General features: G+C 44.6%; 2 protein-coding genes across 7 annotated transcripts in view; one reads left to right on the top strand and one right to left on the bottom strand.

Moving 5' to 3' along the window:
- The window catches only part of Wwox (WW domain-containing oxidoreductase), a 930,922-nt gene extending 914,775 nt beyond the window's left edge, over window positions 1-16,147 (top strand). For all 3 annotated transcript variants that reach the window (XM_063277944.1, XM_039097635.2, NM_001415106.1), the window contains one exon: window positions 15,076-16,147. In XM_063277944.1, the coding sequence (XP_063134014.1) occupies window positions 15,076-15,264 (189 nt within the window). In that variant the 3' untranslated portion in view covers window positions 15,265-16,147. The remainder of the gene's footprint in view (window positions 1-15,075) is intronic.
- Maf (MAF bZIP transcription factor) overlaps window positions 6,024-16,416 on the bottom strand; it is a 362,946-nt gene continuing 352,553 nt past the window's right edge. For all 4 annotated transcript variants that reach the window (XR_010060025.1, XR_010060024.1, XR_010060023.1 and 1 more), the window contains one exon: window positions 6,024-16,395. The gene's annotated coding sequence lies outside the window, so the exon portion shown is untranslated. The remainder of the gene's footprint in view (window positions 16,396-16,416) is intronic.

Below are 16,416 nucleotides of genomic sequence, written 5' to 3' on the forward strand. Positions count from 1 at the left end.
AGGCAAAGTGTGTTTCAGGTGATTTTCCAATCACCCTGCTGGTTGAAGGTTGAAGGCTGGATATTCTAAGCTGAGGAAGACTGGTCCTTGGCAGGGTGCTTGGGGCATGGTCTAGGATGCACTCCTGTAAGGAAATGTGGCACATGGTGGAAGGACTGAGCTGGGATGCTGGAGTGACAAGTGGTCCTCATAGTCCCAAACAGACTCTGAAACCAAAATGGCCCTTCAGAGATGCTCTCAAATGGCATAAGGAAACGAGAGTTTCGCTGATGGGGGCTGCCTCCTGGAAAGGGTCTAGATAGGTCAGGGAAGCTCACTTGGGTTGAGCACAGTCCCTGAAGAGGACTCATCCTTTAAAGAAAATAGCCATGTGGCCTGGAAATCACCTTGATACAAGATGGGCATTTCAGCAGAATATCACAGTATCCACTGCAGCATCCCAGGCCTACTTGAAAGCTAGGCCTGGAGTTCATGCATGGATATGTTCAGGGAGAAAAAGGTGGCAGGAAAACCTACACAGGTGGGTCATCATGGGAACATATGTTCCCTGAAGTAGCCAGCCATGAGATAGTTTGAGTTTGTCATAAGAAAATCCAGAGTGAAAATCAGTAGCTGTAACAACCTCACACTCACACATGTGTTCTTGGAGTGTTAGTCAAGCAGAGAAAGGTTATTTCTTTTTCCTTTTCTGTGTCATTGGTTTCCTGTGTGTGTGTGTGTGTGTCTGTGTGTGTGTGTGTGTGTGTGTGTGTGTGTGTGTGTGTTCGTGTTCATGTGTCTTTATATGTGCTGTGGGGAACCCATGAATATGTGTGTCCATCCTTTTGAGGCTGAAGGTCATTTTTAGATGTTATCTTCTGGAAGCCACCCTCCTTGTTTCCTGAGATCAAGGCTCCCACTGAGCTCTAGGAAACGTGTTGAGGTGCTGTTTTTGAAAGTGAGGGCTATGACATCCCTAAGTCCTAGGGATAGACTCTTCTCATGCAGTCTCCTGGGTAGGAACCTGCTTGCTTCTTCAGTTCAGGAAGGACCCAAAGCTAAGGTTGCTTTGTGCTTTGGTGCCTTAGACAAAGCTGCAGAGGCATAGAATGAAGAAACATCTGGTTTTTCTCTGTCTCTGACCCCAGGCCCTTCAGTTTAAGAGCATGTACTTTAGCCATGTTTTGGAAGCTTCTGCATGCCAAAGGGATCTGCCCAGCTGATTGGTCAGAGGAGTGAGTCCTGGGGTCATTTAGATCCATTTCTAGGGCTACCTGAAAAATAGCTCACTCTCCCAGGATTTCCCATTCCAACATTACCCTGAATCTCTCTCCACCCTGATGTCTTGGACACTCAGACTTTCATTACACCCCTACACTCTCCTATTTTTAATCCCGAACCTCTCTCTTTGCTTTGTAGGGTGCCAGGCTTGCCCCTTCAACAAGAGCATTTTCGAGGACAGGCTGGCATATTTACCTGTATGTATGTAAAGATTCTACTAGTAGAAATAAACTGCCTGGTGGTCTAGTCCTCTGGTGAGCCAGGGCTTCATAAGCTCTAGGGTCAGACTTGTGTGACTTAAATCCTGGCTCCGTATTTCACAAGCCGTGGGTTACCTGACTATCAGTTTTCTTATCTTTAAAATAGAACGTTGCTACCTCCGCCCAGTCGTTGTTGTGTTTAATGAGGCAATGAGATAGAAGTTTCTAGAACACTGTTTAAGACTCGTTACTGATAAAATCCATGTTTGAAACTGTGGTTGCCTTGGGCTAGGAAGTGCCTGAAGGGAACGAACTTTAGGTTATGGGGACCACATTGAATCAATATCTAACCTCATCAGTCTTTATCAGTAAACATCAGTTTACATGTAGCATTTACCCACACTGCCTGACTCAGCCCAGTGGCTTTATGACTTGCTTGTTTTTCTATTAACAAAATACGTTAATAACACTCTACAGTAGTCTTGCAAGAATTCAGTAAAACCTCGACCCCTTGGCATCTCCAGAGTGCCAGGGAAAGCATCCAGACCCTGTATAGTATCTACGTATTAAAGGGCCTGTCCTGTAAATGCCACCTGAGCCTGAATGTCAAGGCACTGCCAGCAGAGACCGGGCTTTTTACCACCACACGACACTCTGAGGACCAACGTGCACAGCCAGCTTGCATTCTCGCTGACTCTGTGCTCGGTAACAGACGGTGTTTGTGTGCCTTCCTTTTTACAAGCCAGACATTTGTGAGAGGCTGAATCCTATCAGGTGCAGCAGCCAGAGGTGGGAAAGGCAGAGTAAGGTGTTCCTCGGTGTACCACATTTTTCCCGAGTTCAGCATTTCTCTATGCTGTGAGGGCAAGAGAGCTTCAAGTAGAGCTGTCTTGTCCTCAGGAGACTGCCCCAGCGGAAGGGCCAGGTGACCCACACATACTGAGCCATTAACCCATGCCTTGCCAGTCAGCAGAATCCTATGAAGTTTGCCTGGGGTAGTGTAGGCACCACCATGCTTGCAGGCAGGAATGGTGCCTTTGAGTGTGTTGAGTTCGAAGGACCTGGCAATGGAGTTCAGAGTGGAGTTGAGAGGATGCAGCAACCACTGGGATCAATGGCCCAGGTAGACAATGTATCAGGCTCTCTTCTGACACACTTACCCAAGGAACTTATGTCTGTACGTTTAACTCCCATGCAGCCTGCCAGCTTCTCCTACAGGGCAAGTTCTGGGTTCAAATCCCCGGCATCCACAATGCACTCGTGAGCATTGGTTTTCAGTGCTTTAAGGTCCAAAGTCAAATTAATCAGCTACCCATGGGGCTGATACAAATCCACACTTATTATCACAGAGCAGGTAACTTGTGACCTGCTAGTTACTTTCTGGACTCTGAGCTGGGGAACCCTGAGATTTCCCTGAAGCCCAGTAAGAATACTATTATATTTCTCCTTTCTTTTAAAAAATATTTGTTTTTATTTTATGCTTGTGACTGTTTCCCCTGTATAAATGACTGTGTGCTCTGTGTATACAGTGCCCACAAAGGATAAGAGTGGGTATCCAATCCTTTGGAAGTGAAGTCACAAATGGTTGTTAGTAGCCATGTGGGAAACTCAGGTCTATGTAAGAGTAGCCCATGCTTTAACCTCTGAGCCATTTCTTCAACCCTTTGCTTATTAGCAAGTATCCAACGGGGAAAATAAGAAAATCGGGGTGAAGTGGACATAGAAGCCCTGTTAGAGGAGCACACAGATGCTTCTAGAAAGAACACTGGAAATGGGTTCACTCTTTTCAGAAAGAAAATGCCCATCTGCATCTGTAATGGACAGCAAGCCAGCCAACTGCTTCAGTTTTTTTACTTGCAACGTTTGGAACTAAAACTCCTTAGGAATCAACACATGTACCTCTCCAATTTTATCTTTAAAGTCTTCAGAGAGGACATTTGTGAGAATACTGGGGGTCAGGTGAGGGACTGGGGCGATGGCTCAGTGGTTAAAGTACTTGCCACACAAAATACAAATCATGGAATTTGGATTCTTAGTGCCCATATGAAAGCTCACAAGTGTGGCAGCCGCCCTTAATCCTAGCATTTGGGAGGCAGGGATTGGAAATCCTTGTTAGACTACCCAGAAAAAGAAAGTGGAGCCTTAGGGAGCAAAGGAAAGGTTGCTTGAGGAGGACAGCTCTCATTATCTTTGGGCCACCACATGCACATGCACCAAACATGTACATATATGTATACACAAATGCACATGCATGTGCATGAACACAAACATGTATGTAGGCATAAACACTACATGTGAATGCATTCATGTGCACACCATGTAGACACACATGTAAACTAGTCACAAAAGAATACTGTAGCAACCATCATCTACGGTACACTTAAAAAAAGTATTTATTGTGTGTGTTTGCACATGGGCCAGAAGAAAACTTCAGATCTCTTAGAGCTGAGCATACAAGCGTCTGTGAGGTACTTAATGGGGTGATGGGAGCTGAGCTGTGGTCCTCTGATACAGCAGTAAGTGCTCTAAACTCTTGAGCCATCTCTCAGCCCTGATAGTCTCTATGCTTTTACTTCACGTAAGTATTTGATACTCACTCGCTCAACGGTGCCGCCATCAGTGCGCATGTCTCTCTGGCTGTCTTTGAAGACAGATATTTGAAGATGCAGAGAATGTTTGCTAAAGGCTGTCACAGGGATTGCCTTGAGTTTTAAAGCCCTTAGTAGTTGTTCAAATGCTGGTGTCCTGGAGGCATGAATATAAGCTCCCTAGTCTCACAGTGAGGTGCCCAATCAGGGGAGTTCACATCCAGCATGAGGATGCCCAGGGATGCTGAAGAAGGCTGTGGAAAAGGGTGACTGCTGCTTGGTAGTAATGCTTTTCCCATCTGTTAAGCCCCTTAAATGAAGAACAGACAAAGACACTTTGATCTGCCTGTTTCCTCCTTTTAACCCAGAATAAACAGGACAGTAGCTACCTGTGAACTTGTGTCTGCTGTCTAATTCGGGGAAAGACCAATGTCATCACAAGATCCAGTCAAAGGTATATTATTATACCCTTCCTAGTAGGAGAGATGACAATACAGTGGTTTGTCACACAGCTGCCAGAAGCTGTACTCTTTCTGACTTTAGTCAGCTATATACTCTGGGTAGACACCTGATCTTCCCTCCTCCTCCAGTCCCTCCCAGGACAGAAGAGTTCCTATGGATTCCCACTTGGGGGAGGTTAGAAAGGGCCTCTCCACATCCAAGGGGAATGCTCAAGGTCTTTGTTGTGGAAAAGCCCAGGCGGCAGAAGCTGTGTCTGCACTTGTGCTGTGAGACAGCAGGGAGAGTCGACTCTGTGTACGTTATACCCATGCTGGCTCTGCGTTCCAAAGACCTAACATTACAGCTTTCTTCAAGGGCTCCAGAGTTCCGTGTGCCGTCAAATTAGGTTTGAAAACTTCAATAAAAAAAAGTCCCGAAGGAAACTGTCAATTAATGCATTTACACCGTAGCATCATACTCGGGCAAAACATCTTCAAACACTAATGCTGTTTGCCAACCATTAAAGAAGTGAGCAGGCTGCCCGGTTTCCATAGATACCTGAAGTAATGGCCTCTTTCCTCTCGTTAAAGCACGAGAGTTGTTCAGTTTCTTTCGTTTCTTTTTTTTTTTCTCTCTCTCTCTCTCTCTCTTCTGCTTTGTCTTTCTTAACTTTCCTATTCCGTCCCCATTTATAAAAATAAGAGATAACTAAATTGAAACCTGGCAATGTCATTTGTCTGAGACAGATAGCTTGATTTATAAACTCAGGGGATTTCGTTTCTGCTCATCTCATTATTCTATGACTTCTTCCGAGAGGGTTGTTACTTCCAGGAGCCAGACTAGATGATTTCCGGTTTATCAAAGTATTTCCCCAGATCCTTCAATACAGATACACACGTACTCAAAAGGAGCTCTTACTGTTCTGTCGAGGAGGAACTGAGTTTTGATAATGTACAGAGCAGAAGTTGACCAATGTTTACCTGTAGGCCCAATCTGGCCTGTTGACTGATCGTATAAATAAAGTTTTATTGAAGCACAGCTACGCTCACTTCTGTGCCTATTTGCTCATGACTTCTTTGGCAAAAAACAGAAATGTGATCATCTTTTGCAATGGCAACTGTAGGGCAACAGAACCTATATTACTTTTAGGCTTTTCAGAACGAGTTCACAGATCTTACATATGCAAGGAAAACAAATCAGAGTTTGGGTGGAATTTAATCTTTTTTGTACCTTCAGACAAGTAGCCCGTCCTAACATGACTCGGGTTCTACATTTTTTGAAATGTGTAGAACGGGACCCTGGTATGGGGTTTTAAGACTGAGCTTGGCATCTAAGAAGTAAACAAAAAGAACTGTTTGTTTATTTATTTAGTGCCTCTTTGTTTATCTATTTACTTATATCCAAACGAAAAAAAAAGGTATGGTTGGGGGGGGGGCAAGTGTTGTCTGTGCTCAGCGGTTCCTTCCTGTAAAATAAGAACCCAGGCTAGGAGTCCGTTCACCATGGAGAAAGCAAACAAAAGACGCCACACCAGTCTAGGAAGAATCTTTAATTTCTATTCAGCTTTAAAGAATTCGAGAGAGTTTTCCCCTTTCCCCCTGTTTAACAAACCAGTTCAAGTTCATGCCTTTAGATTATAAAAGTACCTGAAACCGCCTAGAATATCAACATGCATAGCGTGTTAGTATTTACATATATTTACATAAGGAAACAAGAGAAAGATCTACAGTTATTTACAGTCTACATAGGGGAAGAGAAAGGCAGCTCAGTTGTATTTCCTGAAATACAGTAGCTGAGTAGTTAGCACATGCATATTTAGATAATATTTGCATGATAGAATGCAATTTTAAAAAAATTCTTTTTTTGTTTGTTTAGTTTCTCGTATATTTGCATCAAGTGCTTTAAAATGCTCTCTAACACCCAGGCAGAATTATTTACTCTGGCAATTAAAGCAACAGCACACGCGATCATTTCCCACTAACTAGCAACAAGCTGCTGGTGAATGAAATATCTATTGTTTCTCATTAGCCCGTAGACCACCGAGAAGAGCTCTCTCTGTGTAAAGGCAGTGCCTGGGCGATCACCATTAATTATGGAAGTAATAACTAAACGAGATGCTCTGCCACTGTAGGTTCTAAATGAAATATTAGCAAGGCTGACATCTTCAAGCCAGAGGAATGATCTGTTCCAAGGAGTTCTCCAAGAAAACACACAGGGCTAAGCAAGGATGCACCCTATTTGACATGGCAGGGCTAGCCATGGGGGTAGGAGGGCTGCCCTTGAGAGCTGAATTATGGCAAGGTGTGCCTTCTTAATTCATGCTGGGACGGCAGATTAACAATTCATTTCTTCCCTTGATGTGGTCATGTTAGGGACTCTGCGATTTCCACCACCCCCGCCCCCACCCCACCACGATATTTTTATTTCTTATTTGTAGAATTTATCAGTGACATAGGTGTGTAGATCCTGTTGGCCTTTAACAATCTAAACAGCTCGTTTGAGGTGTGTGCCCTGAAATCTTGCCTGCTCTCCACATAGTCAGGTTTTTTATTTAGTTGAAGAGATAAAAGGACAGGCAAACTGACGGAAGCTTTTCTAATGCAGAAGAAGAGGGGGAAGCTATGGGTTTCGCTTATACTGAAAAGACATCTTTTCCCCATTATATTAGAACCAAAGCCATTGATTCTGCCTGGCAATCATTTTGAGAGGTTTACTTCAGTATACATGGTGAATACAGAGGCATACATGTATATACAGTATTCATAAATATATGTATATAAGTGGCTATAACAGAGGTTAGAGAAGTGAAATGTAAGATGTTTCAAATTAACACCTGCTAAATATCTCCCTTTTATCTCTTATGAACACTTCATCATTCCCTTCAACTCTGGCATGGAGGTGGGCCAACCAGTTGGAAAATTACAGCGGTAGGCCCATTATGCTATTAGTAAGATGTTTGCTTCAGTGGCACATTTCTGTGACTCTTGTGTTAGGCCATATCAAAGTAAGTCCTGAAAGAATGGATACCCAGATCAGATTTCCATCCCACAAGAGAAATCTCCATCCGTCAAAGAACTGGATGATAAGTTGCATTGAGTGGTGTACACATTTTGGGCAACTCAACAGGGAAGGCCCAGGCGTATCTCTCATGAGTATATAAGGCCTAAACCACCAGACCTTTCCTTCCATATAATGAGAATTGCCCAAGAGCATTGTGGGTGGGCACAAACGAAATGTGGAATAAGCGTGCTTTGAGACAACCTAACAGATCACATTTGAGTCGTGTCTTTCCCCTCCTCATTGAGAGTACCTTCCACCTCTCTCCCACGGAAGCGTAGGGTCCCACAAGGTGAAATGATCCTAATTATCATATTGCTAGTCCTTTAAGACCACACAGAATTCTGTCACAGAACTCATGGCTTGTCTCAGGCATGAGGAAAATAGAAAAGGTATGTTGCTTATTTTGAGAGAAAGTCTAGAATAATCCTTGATGTGCAGACAGAGCCCTGACGGCCTACAGAGGTCTCTCTTCTCTCCAACCCTCTGGACTAGTTAAATTAAAACCCTTGCCTGGCCTCACATTTTGAGACCAAACATGTCTTTGGATGCCTTGGAATGGTTGCGATTGGCTATCTAGTCCTTCCCTAGGTGTAAGGCTTGGGCTGGCAGCTCTATTCTTCTGGTCTAAAAAGAATTCCGTCCAGCCTTACACCCCCAACTCAGTGGTTCCAGACTTCGTCTCCTAGAAAAAGCACCACTTCCAGGGCTTTCGCATTCACTCTATCCTGGTCTTCCAGCCAGGGGCTCAAAACTCCTCAGGGACCTTTGTAGAAAACTGTATCTTCTGGCAGAGATCTGACTTTCATTTGGTGGTGTTTTATTTGGATTCCTTCAATGCAAGAGGAAATGTCTGGGGTCATCTCAGATCCTCTGGGTACTTGGCCGCCACCGAACAGTTCAATGTCGTTCTTTCTGTCCTTCACCTCATTCAAGAGAAGCTTTGTACTTTGGGTGCTATCTGTGCTCGCCTGATGGTGTTTAGTTAGCCTGACGAGTTGGCCTATTTCGCCATGTGCCTCTCCTTCGGAGACTGCTGAGCTCTGCAGATTTGTCCGTACACCTGAGAATGCACTCCTTACCTTCGCTCGTGAGTCACCAGGAAAAAAAAAACCGAGCTCTTCCACACCTGAGACCCTCTGTATAGCAAAAGGATTTGTGGTAACAAGTAAGTTCTGGAACACACTGTCAAAGTCACACCGTCAGGTAAGCACATTCCCTTCTCCAGAGCGAAAGGCCAGTGTGTACTTTGTAGGGCTTTTCTGGAATATTCTCTCACACTGGGATGGCCTGTAAATAAATATCCAGTCTCCAGAGCTTTACTTTTTTTTTTCCTCCTGCAATGAAGGCTTTTTGTAATGAAGGCTTAAGAACAACCTGTGCATTAGCAGAACTCCCAAGGGATACGAAGGAGTTTACATCTCAGTGTCTACATAAAATATTTGCATGTATCCGAGCTGAGCCTGTACTATTCAAGGCCTTTGGAGGAAACAATTGTTGGGAATTTGTAAGAGTTAATTTGCTAGGGATTTATTGGGGGTTGCGAGGAGGGGGATGGGTTGGTTTGCAAGTCTAATGGGTTGTCAGAGCCTGTCTTTATGGAAGGCTACATTTGTATGGGAGTTTAAGAAACAGGGGTGGCTCTGGAAGCAAACTGAAAGTCCCGTACCTTTCTGGTCCAGCACATGCAAGCTTTCCTATGAGAGTGCTGTTGGAAGGTGGGCAGGATACAGAGTTGTGTAGGCAACCATTTATTCCACTGGTTTTGATGTTCGATCTTAGAAAATATTTATCATCAAAGAGGATGTTCTTTAACTTGGCAGATCTGGTACCTGGGGGTGGCATTTTGAGTCAGGTAACAACTTCCTCTTCTTCTTCTTCTTCTTCTTCTTCTTCTTCTTCTTCTTCTTCTTCTTCTTCTTCTTCTTCTTCTTCTTCTTCTTCTTCTTCTTCTTCTCCTCCTTCTTCTTCTTCTTCTTCTCCCTCCTCCTCCCCTCCTCCTCCTCCTCCTCATTCTCCTCCTCCTCCTCCTCCTCTTCCTCTTCCTCCTCCTCCTCCTCCTCCTCCTCTTCTTCTTCTTCTTCTTCTTCTTCTTCTTCTTCTTCTTCTTCTTCTTCTTCTTCTTCTTCTTCTTCTTCTTCTTGTAAAGAGTCATTTGCTGTTGAATTGGTGGACTGGGTGCTGAATCTTCAATTTTTTTTTTGGTTAATCCAAATGGATATAATTTCAATTTAGTTCACTGTCTAAATCAACAGTGGAAAAATCTCCTTTGAGCATTTATCAGGTGAACATACAGACAGCTAGTATATTTAATTTAGGCCAAATCAGGGCATCATTCTGTAACTAGGTACGGACTGGGGACAAAATAGTGCAAGGAAGCTTGAGTCAAATGAGAGGCACCTGGGAGGAGATGGCCAATATGTGTCATGTGTTTGGGAAGGAGGTTTCCTACCCTGACTCGTGGATCTATCAATTTGTGACTGTCACTGGGTCTTCGGACAAGTTCCATTCAATCTCTGAATTTATGTGGGTGTGAGGGTAGCTCGAGGGTTGGAAGGTGATGTTGATGAGGCTATCTGCCAGCACCTGGCAGAAAATCACCTCTCAATGAATGCTAGTCATCGCGCCTACTGGGATGCTCATTATTGGCTGGAACGCACTGGAGACCAGAGCTGTTTGTTCTCTTTGATCGTGGTGGGCCCTCACTGCTTAATGATAAAGCCCATTTGGTTGTATGATTAGCCATGGTGACCTTCTTTCGTTGTGGGCCACTGATCAGAGAGCTGTATGAGCCTCCTTCCTGCACTAAACACTTCGCCGTATGACCAGGTGGAACATTCTGGATTTGGAGGTCAATTCGTCCACTGACAAGATTGTTCTTGGGTAGTAAGCAGGGACACAGCACCCCTTGGAACAGATTATTTTTGCCTTGGAATCCAGAGATTGAAAGGATTCACTGTGGGGACAGCTATGTCCCAAGCACCAAGACCTTTGGAGATGAACTCCAGAAGGCAGCGTTGCGTATATCTGATAGAAGTCTTATAAACTCTCTTGCAGGGTTGTTACTAAGAGAGGGAAGGGTAGTCAGATGCTTGCCACTACCACAGCTTTGGGACTCATTGGCCATTCCACTCAGCATAGTCTATCCACGGGACCACTGATTTCACATTTGGAAAGTGTATTCTATGCCTACGAGCCCCCAGATGAGTCACAACAAGAGCTCTGAGGATCTGAAGAAGCACCTGTCTTTCCTCTTTGCCTAACCTTTTCATCGCAGCTCAGCAGTTCCAATCCATCTCTGCAGTCACAGCCCACTTCTCAAGAGCTGCCTGCCTTCCCTGCCCTTAAGGCTCCAGGCCTAATCTAGCTTGCATGGTGCGTTCCTTTTCCCGAATCTATTTTTTTCTTTTTTGCATAAATTGATTAATTCAGCATTTGCTGTGTGATGTCCTGGTGTGGATACATCTGTAATAAAGCAATCTTCAAACATCTTCTGCTCTTTCAAGTCTTTGAATGTGGATATGCCATGATACCGTGCCTATTTTTAAATGCATTGTTACACCTACTTTAAGAAAGGGATCTACTGTTCCTTTTAAATAAGCATGCATATTAAAGCGGAGTCGCCCGAATGCTAAATTAATTATGTAACCTGTGTTCTTATCAGAACATGGGCATTCTATCACAGCACGAGGCAATGCATCACAGATATCAATATGTGGTTGATTTTTTTAAAACATGTTTTGTTTATCAGAAACCTCTGTACCTTTTTCTTGGAAGGACTCAATATCCATTTGTATTCTGTGCTGACAGCTACAAATTGGTGGCCAGCAGTTATCAAATAAATGTTGATGGAAGGCAGCTACTTAACAGCTTCATCCCACCAGAGGATTTTGGAAGGATGGCCCCTTTAAATCTCAGGATCCCAGCAACCAACAGCAGCCCCTTGTCTGTGTTCCAGGTTTATGGGGTGGAAGATGGGATGGGATCGCATATCTGAAAAGGAGCTTCCTACGGAGTCTGATAAACCTCTATTAGCAAAATGTTCTGAGTTTAATCTTCCAAACAAGAACCCTGGGCAATTTTACAAGCATAGTAACAACCGATGGCACAGTTGAACTCTGGCCACTCGAAAATGTTTGACTAGAACCCAGATGCCATTGGGGTATGATTAAAACTTCTACTAGGCTTCCCACAAACTCTCAGTCCTGGGCCATCAGTGCGGTATCCTGGTGGCACTGGCATCGCTTTGGATTGAAGGTGCCACTTCCCCAGCTTCTGCTGCCGAATGACTGTGAGTAACCTGACAAATTGTTCTGGAGGAGATACACACACACACACACACACACACACACACACACACATCTGGGAGAATCCATAACTCCAGCCAGAATTCATATGTCAATGGGTTATTATTTTATCACCGTGGATCAGCGAAGCAATGTTGACAAACTGCAAGTCATATCTTCAGATATTACATCAGTGTTGTTAACACTGTTTCTTTTTTGCATCGCTTTCATCTTCTCTGAATTATGGATGCCCCCCAAAGTGGCGTGATAGTCATTTGATGGTGATTGAAGTGCTCACAGGAGAAAAAAAAAAAAAAACCACCAAAACCCACAAAACCTTTCTTATCAGTTTAAAAATGTTTTATCTTCTATCAGTGGCACAGGCTTGTTTACTAATGAGATCTCGCTAATGTGGTCCTGTCTTGGGCTGATGGTATGTGGAATTTTGAAAAGCCGATGAGCCCGAAATGGGAACTTGTTATTAAACTGTCGCCACATCCGATGGCATAAAGATGTCACTCAAAGGCTGCCATTGGAACAGCTGAAAAGAAAATTCTCCAAAAAGCCCACGAGGTAGTGGGCATGGGACCAACAAGATATTGTCAGCACGTAATTGTGTGTCTGAAAAGAAGATAAAGCGAGAGCCAATGGCTACGAGCATGGCGCAGTCAGGGAGGATTTGCCGAAAGCGCACAATTGTTCTTTGGGGTAGCAAAGGTGGCCTTTGTACCCTGTACTGTGTTCTTTTATAAAGCTCTCGGCACTGGCAGTAGAATTTGGGTTGTAAAGTACCCTAAGACCAATAGCAAAGAATTGAAGTGCACATGTGTGGAACGCTGGGCTTTTAAAACCGCTGAAGCATAGTTACCAAATGTCTGTTTCCACGAAACCAGCCCAACTGCAGTTTGCTTGCAGATCCCAACGAGGGAAAATACATCTCCTCTTGATCCACAAATTAGCTTGATTCTGGATTGGGGTGACTGCAGAATTTCTTCACAAGAGCACCATTTCCACGGTGCAAGCACACAGACCACACCACGTTTAGAAGGCCACAGCGGCAGTGTACCATATTAGAATTGGGAGAGCTCTGGCTTTCACTTTCCCAAGTGGCCTCCCTTGGTCTCGTCTCAGGATTGGCAAGGCTGTGAAAGGCCAGCCTGCTGTGAAATTAGAACCATTGTCTTACATGAGAATCATCTACTGTTCAGGGAGGAGGAAGAGGAGGAGGGGGGAAGGAGGAGAGAGAGGAGGAGGGGGAAGGAGGGGGAAGAGGAAGAAGAGGAGTGGATTTGGAGAGGAGCTGACTGAATTCTCTCATCCATCACATAGAAGTCTGTGGCAAGTCACCTGATCACTCTTGGCTTTATTTGTCACCTACAAAATAAAATGAAAATCCAAGAGAAACAGCCCATAGTTTATCCAGAACACCATCTTCCCCTAGACTCGGCAGAAAGCTGAGGACAAGCTACTGTATGGCTTGGGTTACCTGAGAGATAATCTCTATGTTCTTCTCAGCTATTAGAGGCCCTCTGGCTGCTCACCTCCTCCACAGAATGCAGAAGAATCCCATAACTGTCTGACAGGTATTTAGATAAACACGCCTGGTGCTCAGCTAACAGCCGATGAGGAGTAACAGCTCACAAAAGGGAAATCAATTGAGAAAGAAATCAATGAATCCAAAGTAGTCTCTGGTTTTTTGGGGTGGGGGGGATAAGCAGGGGGAGTCAAACATGTTGAAGGATTTTCAATTATGCCCCAATCACAAGTCATATGTTTAAATCCTGGGCAGGTGGGACCTATCCAGTAGTCTCAAATGGCTAGGTGTTATCTAACTTCATATCTGCCTTACACACTCCTCCACACCTCTTCCACAGTCAGGCCACGTGGCTACATTTGACACATCTATGACCACAGATCCCAACACAGTGACAGACTCGCATCAAAGAAAACCCAAGTAGGCTTCTTAGAACTTTGCTAAAATTCTAAGTTCATGGAATCCTGGTTCTCAAAGCACCCCTGGCCCCACGAATTCGACATTTAGGAGAATGTTCTTCCATGGACATTCTAAACTGATACAACTTAAACCCCGTACCCCCCCCCCCAAAATGATTACATTTGAATAGAGACAGAAAACCAACTCCCTCATAAGCAAAACATCCCTAATGTTTTTCTGAAGGTGACATCTTGTGGTGACCTTTCGGTCCTTGTTTGTGACCACACTCCCTGTCAGCCGACAGCAGGTTGATCCATTGGGTACTGTCCCCCCTCCTCCATTAATGATCACAGGACAGCTGATAAACTGTACTGGTTTTAAATTAGAGCTGTGCTCACTGTGCCTCCCCTCGAACAGAAGACTATTATTTTAATTATGGCTTGCAGAGCAAAGTGAGCTCTTGCCCTCTTTGTAATATCTCTGGCAATATTCTGTCAGTCGGGATGACCTCGTACTGCATCAGCAGACACACCCCTAGCTATAGCCTCAACTGATACTCGAGAAGAGACCAGAAATGCGCTGCTCACAGAGACTTGCATTTTGAAATGGGCTAGAGGGCAACATGCCTCCCACCTTAGGCCATATCTTGTATTAAACCAGAACAGATATGACATTTAGAGAAGTGTTTTCTGGATGAATTAATAAACACATTAGCGTAGGGACATATGAGATGGTGTGTGTGTGTGTGTGTGTGTGTGTGTGTGTGTGTTTTAAACATCTCAACAGTGTTGTTAACCCATCCCACCCCCTAAGAGCACCCTGAGCAAAGAACACAGAAAAGATCTGGCACCAGTCTCACTTGGGCCATCCACTTGATGGACCATAATCAAGAGTTGTTGGTTTCTTTTGGACAGAATGTTCTAGAAAGCTCTCGGTGTCAAATTGTATTGCGCATTGAGAAGTCAAAGGGCTGGATGGATTTGTTCATGCAGTTAGGGAATATGGCATCTTTTTCTCTGTGCCGAAATGGCGTCTGGCATGATATATTGAAATGTGTCTTTATTTCCCAAGCCTTTTCCTCTATGAGGTGTAAAAAGTCACACCAGCTTTACAAGCAGAGTTTATGGACTTGTTTTTCCACAGCTGTCACACATCATACTTTTGCAGTCCTGGGCTTGGAGTTGAGCCCTTTGCCACGCTGATGTCCAAGTGGAGAAAGACTCACTAATCTCCAGATAGCCAAAATGGCATTGTCTTGTCACTCATTTATTAAAAAAATAAATTGCTTTTCTTTCTTCTCTGCTTTTCAGCAACAGGGAGCCGCTACCACTGTCTACTGCGCGGTCGCTCCCGAGCTGGAGGGCCTCGGAGGGATGTACTTCAACAACTGCTGCCGTTGCCTGCCATCTGAAGAGGCTCAGAATGAAGAGACAGCCAGGGCCCTGTGGGAACTCAGCGAGAGGCTCATCCAGGATCGACTGGGCAGCCCCTCCAGCTAATCAGAGCAACATAATGTCGGGCAAACCTCCACCCATGCTCTGACCCTCATCACAGTCAGCCCCATCATCCTGGGTGCCCTGAAGCCTCCAGTGCAGGGTGATGCGAGCAAATAAGAGTGGCCATAATCAATGGGAAAACATAATCAGTGGGAAGCAGGGAATTTCAAGGGACGATGTCCCTTTTCTAGGACAGGGTTAATTGTGGGACTGTTTGCTTTTCTGGTGTTAGCTTGCTTGAAAATGGTTAGCATGGAGGTTCGCTTTGGAAGCACACATGATTCTCTATCAAACTTAGAATAACCTAATATACCCTTGACCCACCCAACTGCCACCACTGCCGTCACTGCCGTCACTGCCACCGCTGCCACCCAAGGCCAGCTTTCTCCTGTTAACAGAAGAAAAATGCACATGTTCACGTCTCCATGCTGAGTTCACTCCTGGAGGCCATCGTTTCATACTTCCCTACCAGGTCTGAACAGGCGTGGCAACTTGAGAGCAGCTCGGTACCTTGTCCCAACCGAACCAATGCGATGGTGCCATCAGAGGGGAGCAGAGTCGGTGAGGGCAGAGCCACTGGGTCCCAGAAGCACCATTCACTGTCCTCCTTGCCAAAGTTACACAAGCAATTCTTTAGCAATTGTAACAAATACATTTTACATTTTGCAAATCATTCCCTAGATACACAGGCGGGCAAGGAAGGAGGCAAGGCATCCTTAAGATACACGGGTTATGCTTGAGGTGGGAAACAGGGAGGTAGTTCCCTCCATTCTTGACTCCTCAGTTCCAAGAACAGTTCCATTAGTGGCTGTCCTCTCAGTCCTCTGGAGTTAGCTTACCCTGGTTCCTCCCATCCTATACTTAATAAACGAACATGCTTGACTAAGGTTGCCTGAAGTGTGTGTCATTTGTTTGAAGGTTCGTATCAGCGATCTCTGTTCTGTTTTTACGTCTGTTTTCTTTCTCTCTTTTTTATTTTTTATTTTTTAGAAAAGAAATCTAGAGGAAAAATAAAGCGCTTCTTGTAGACGCCAGGAAAAACACCCTTCTTGATTCTTCTCTGAGTTTGAGTTTAGTTTTTGTGCTTTGTGGGCCGAGTTCTCTCACGGGATAAGCATGCCGGCATCATATTTTCTGTGAGAGAAAGAAAGAAGA

Source organism: Rattus norvegicus, chromosome 19 (assembly GCF_036323735.1).
Source record: "Rattus norvegicus strain BN/NHsdMcwi chromosome 19, GRCr8, whole genome shotgun sequence".
NCBI classification, from domain to species: Eukaryota; Metazoa; Chordata; class Mammalia; order Rodentia; family Muridae; genus Rattus; species Rattus norvegicus.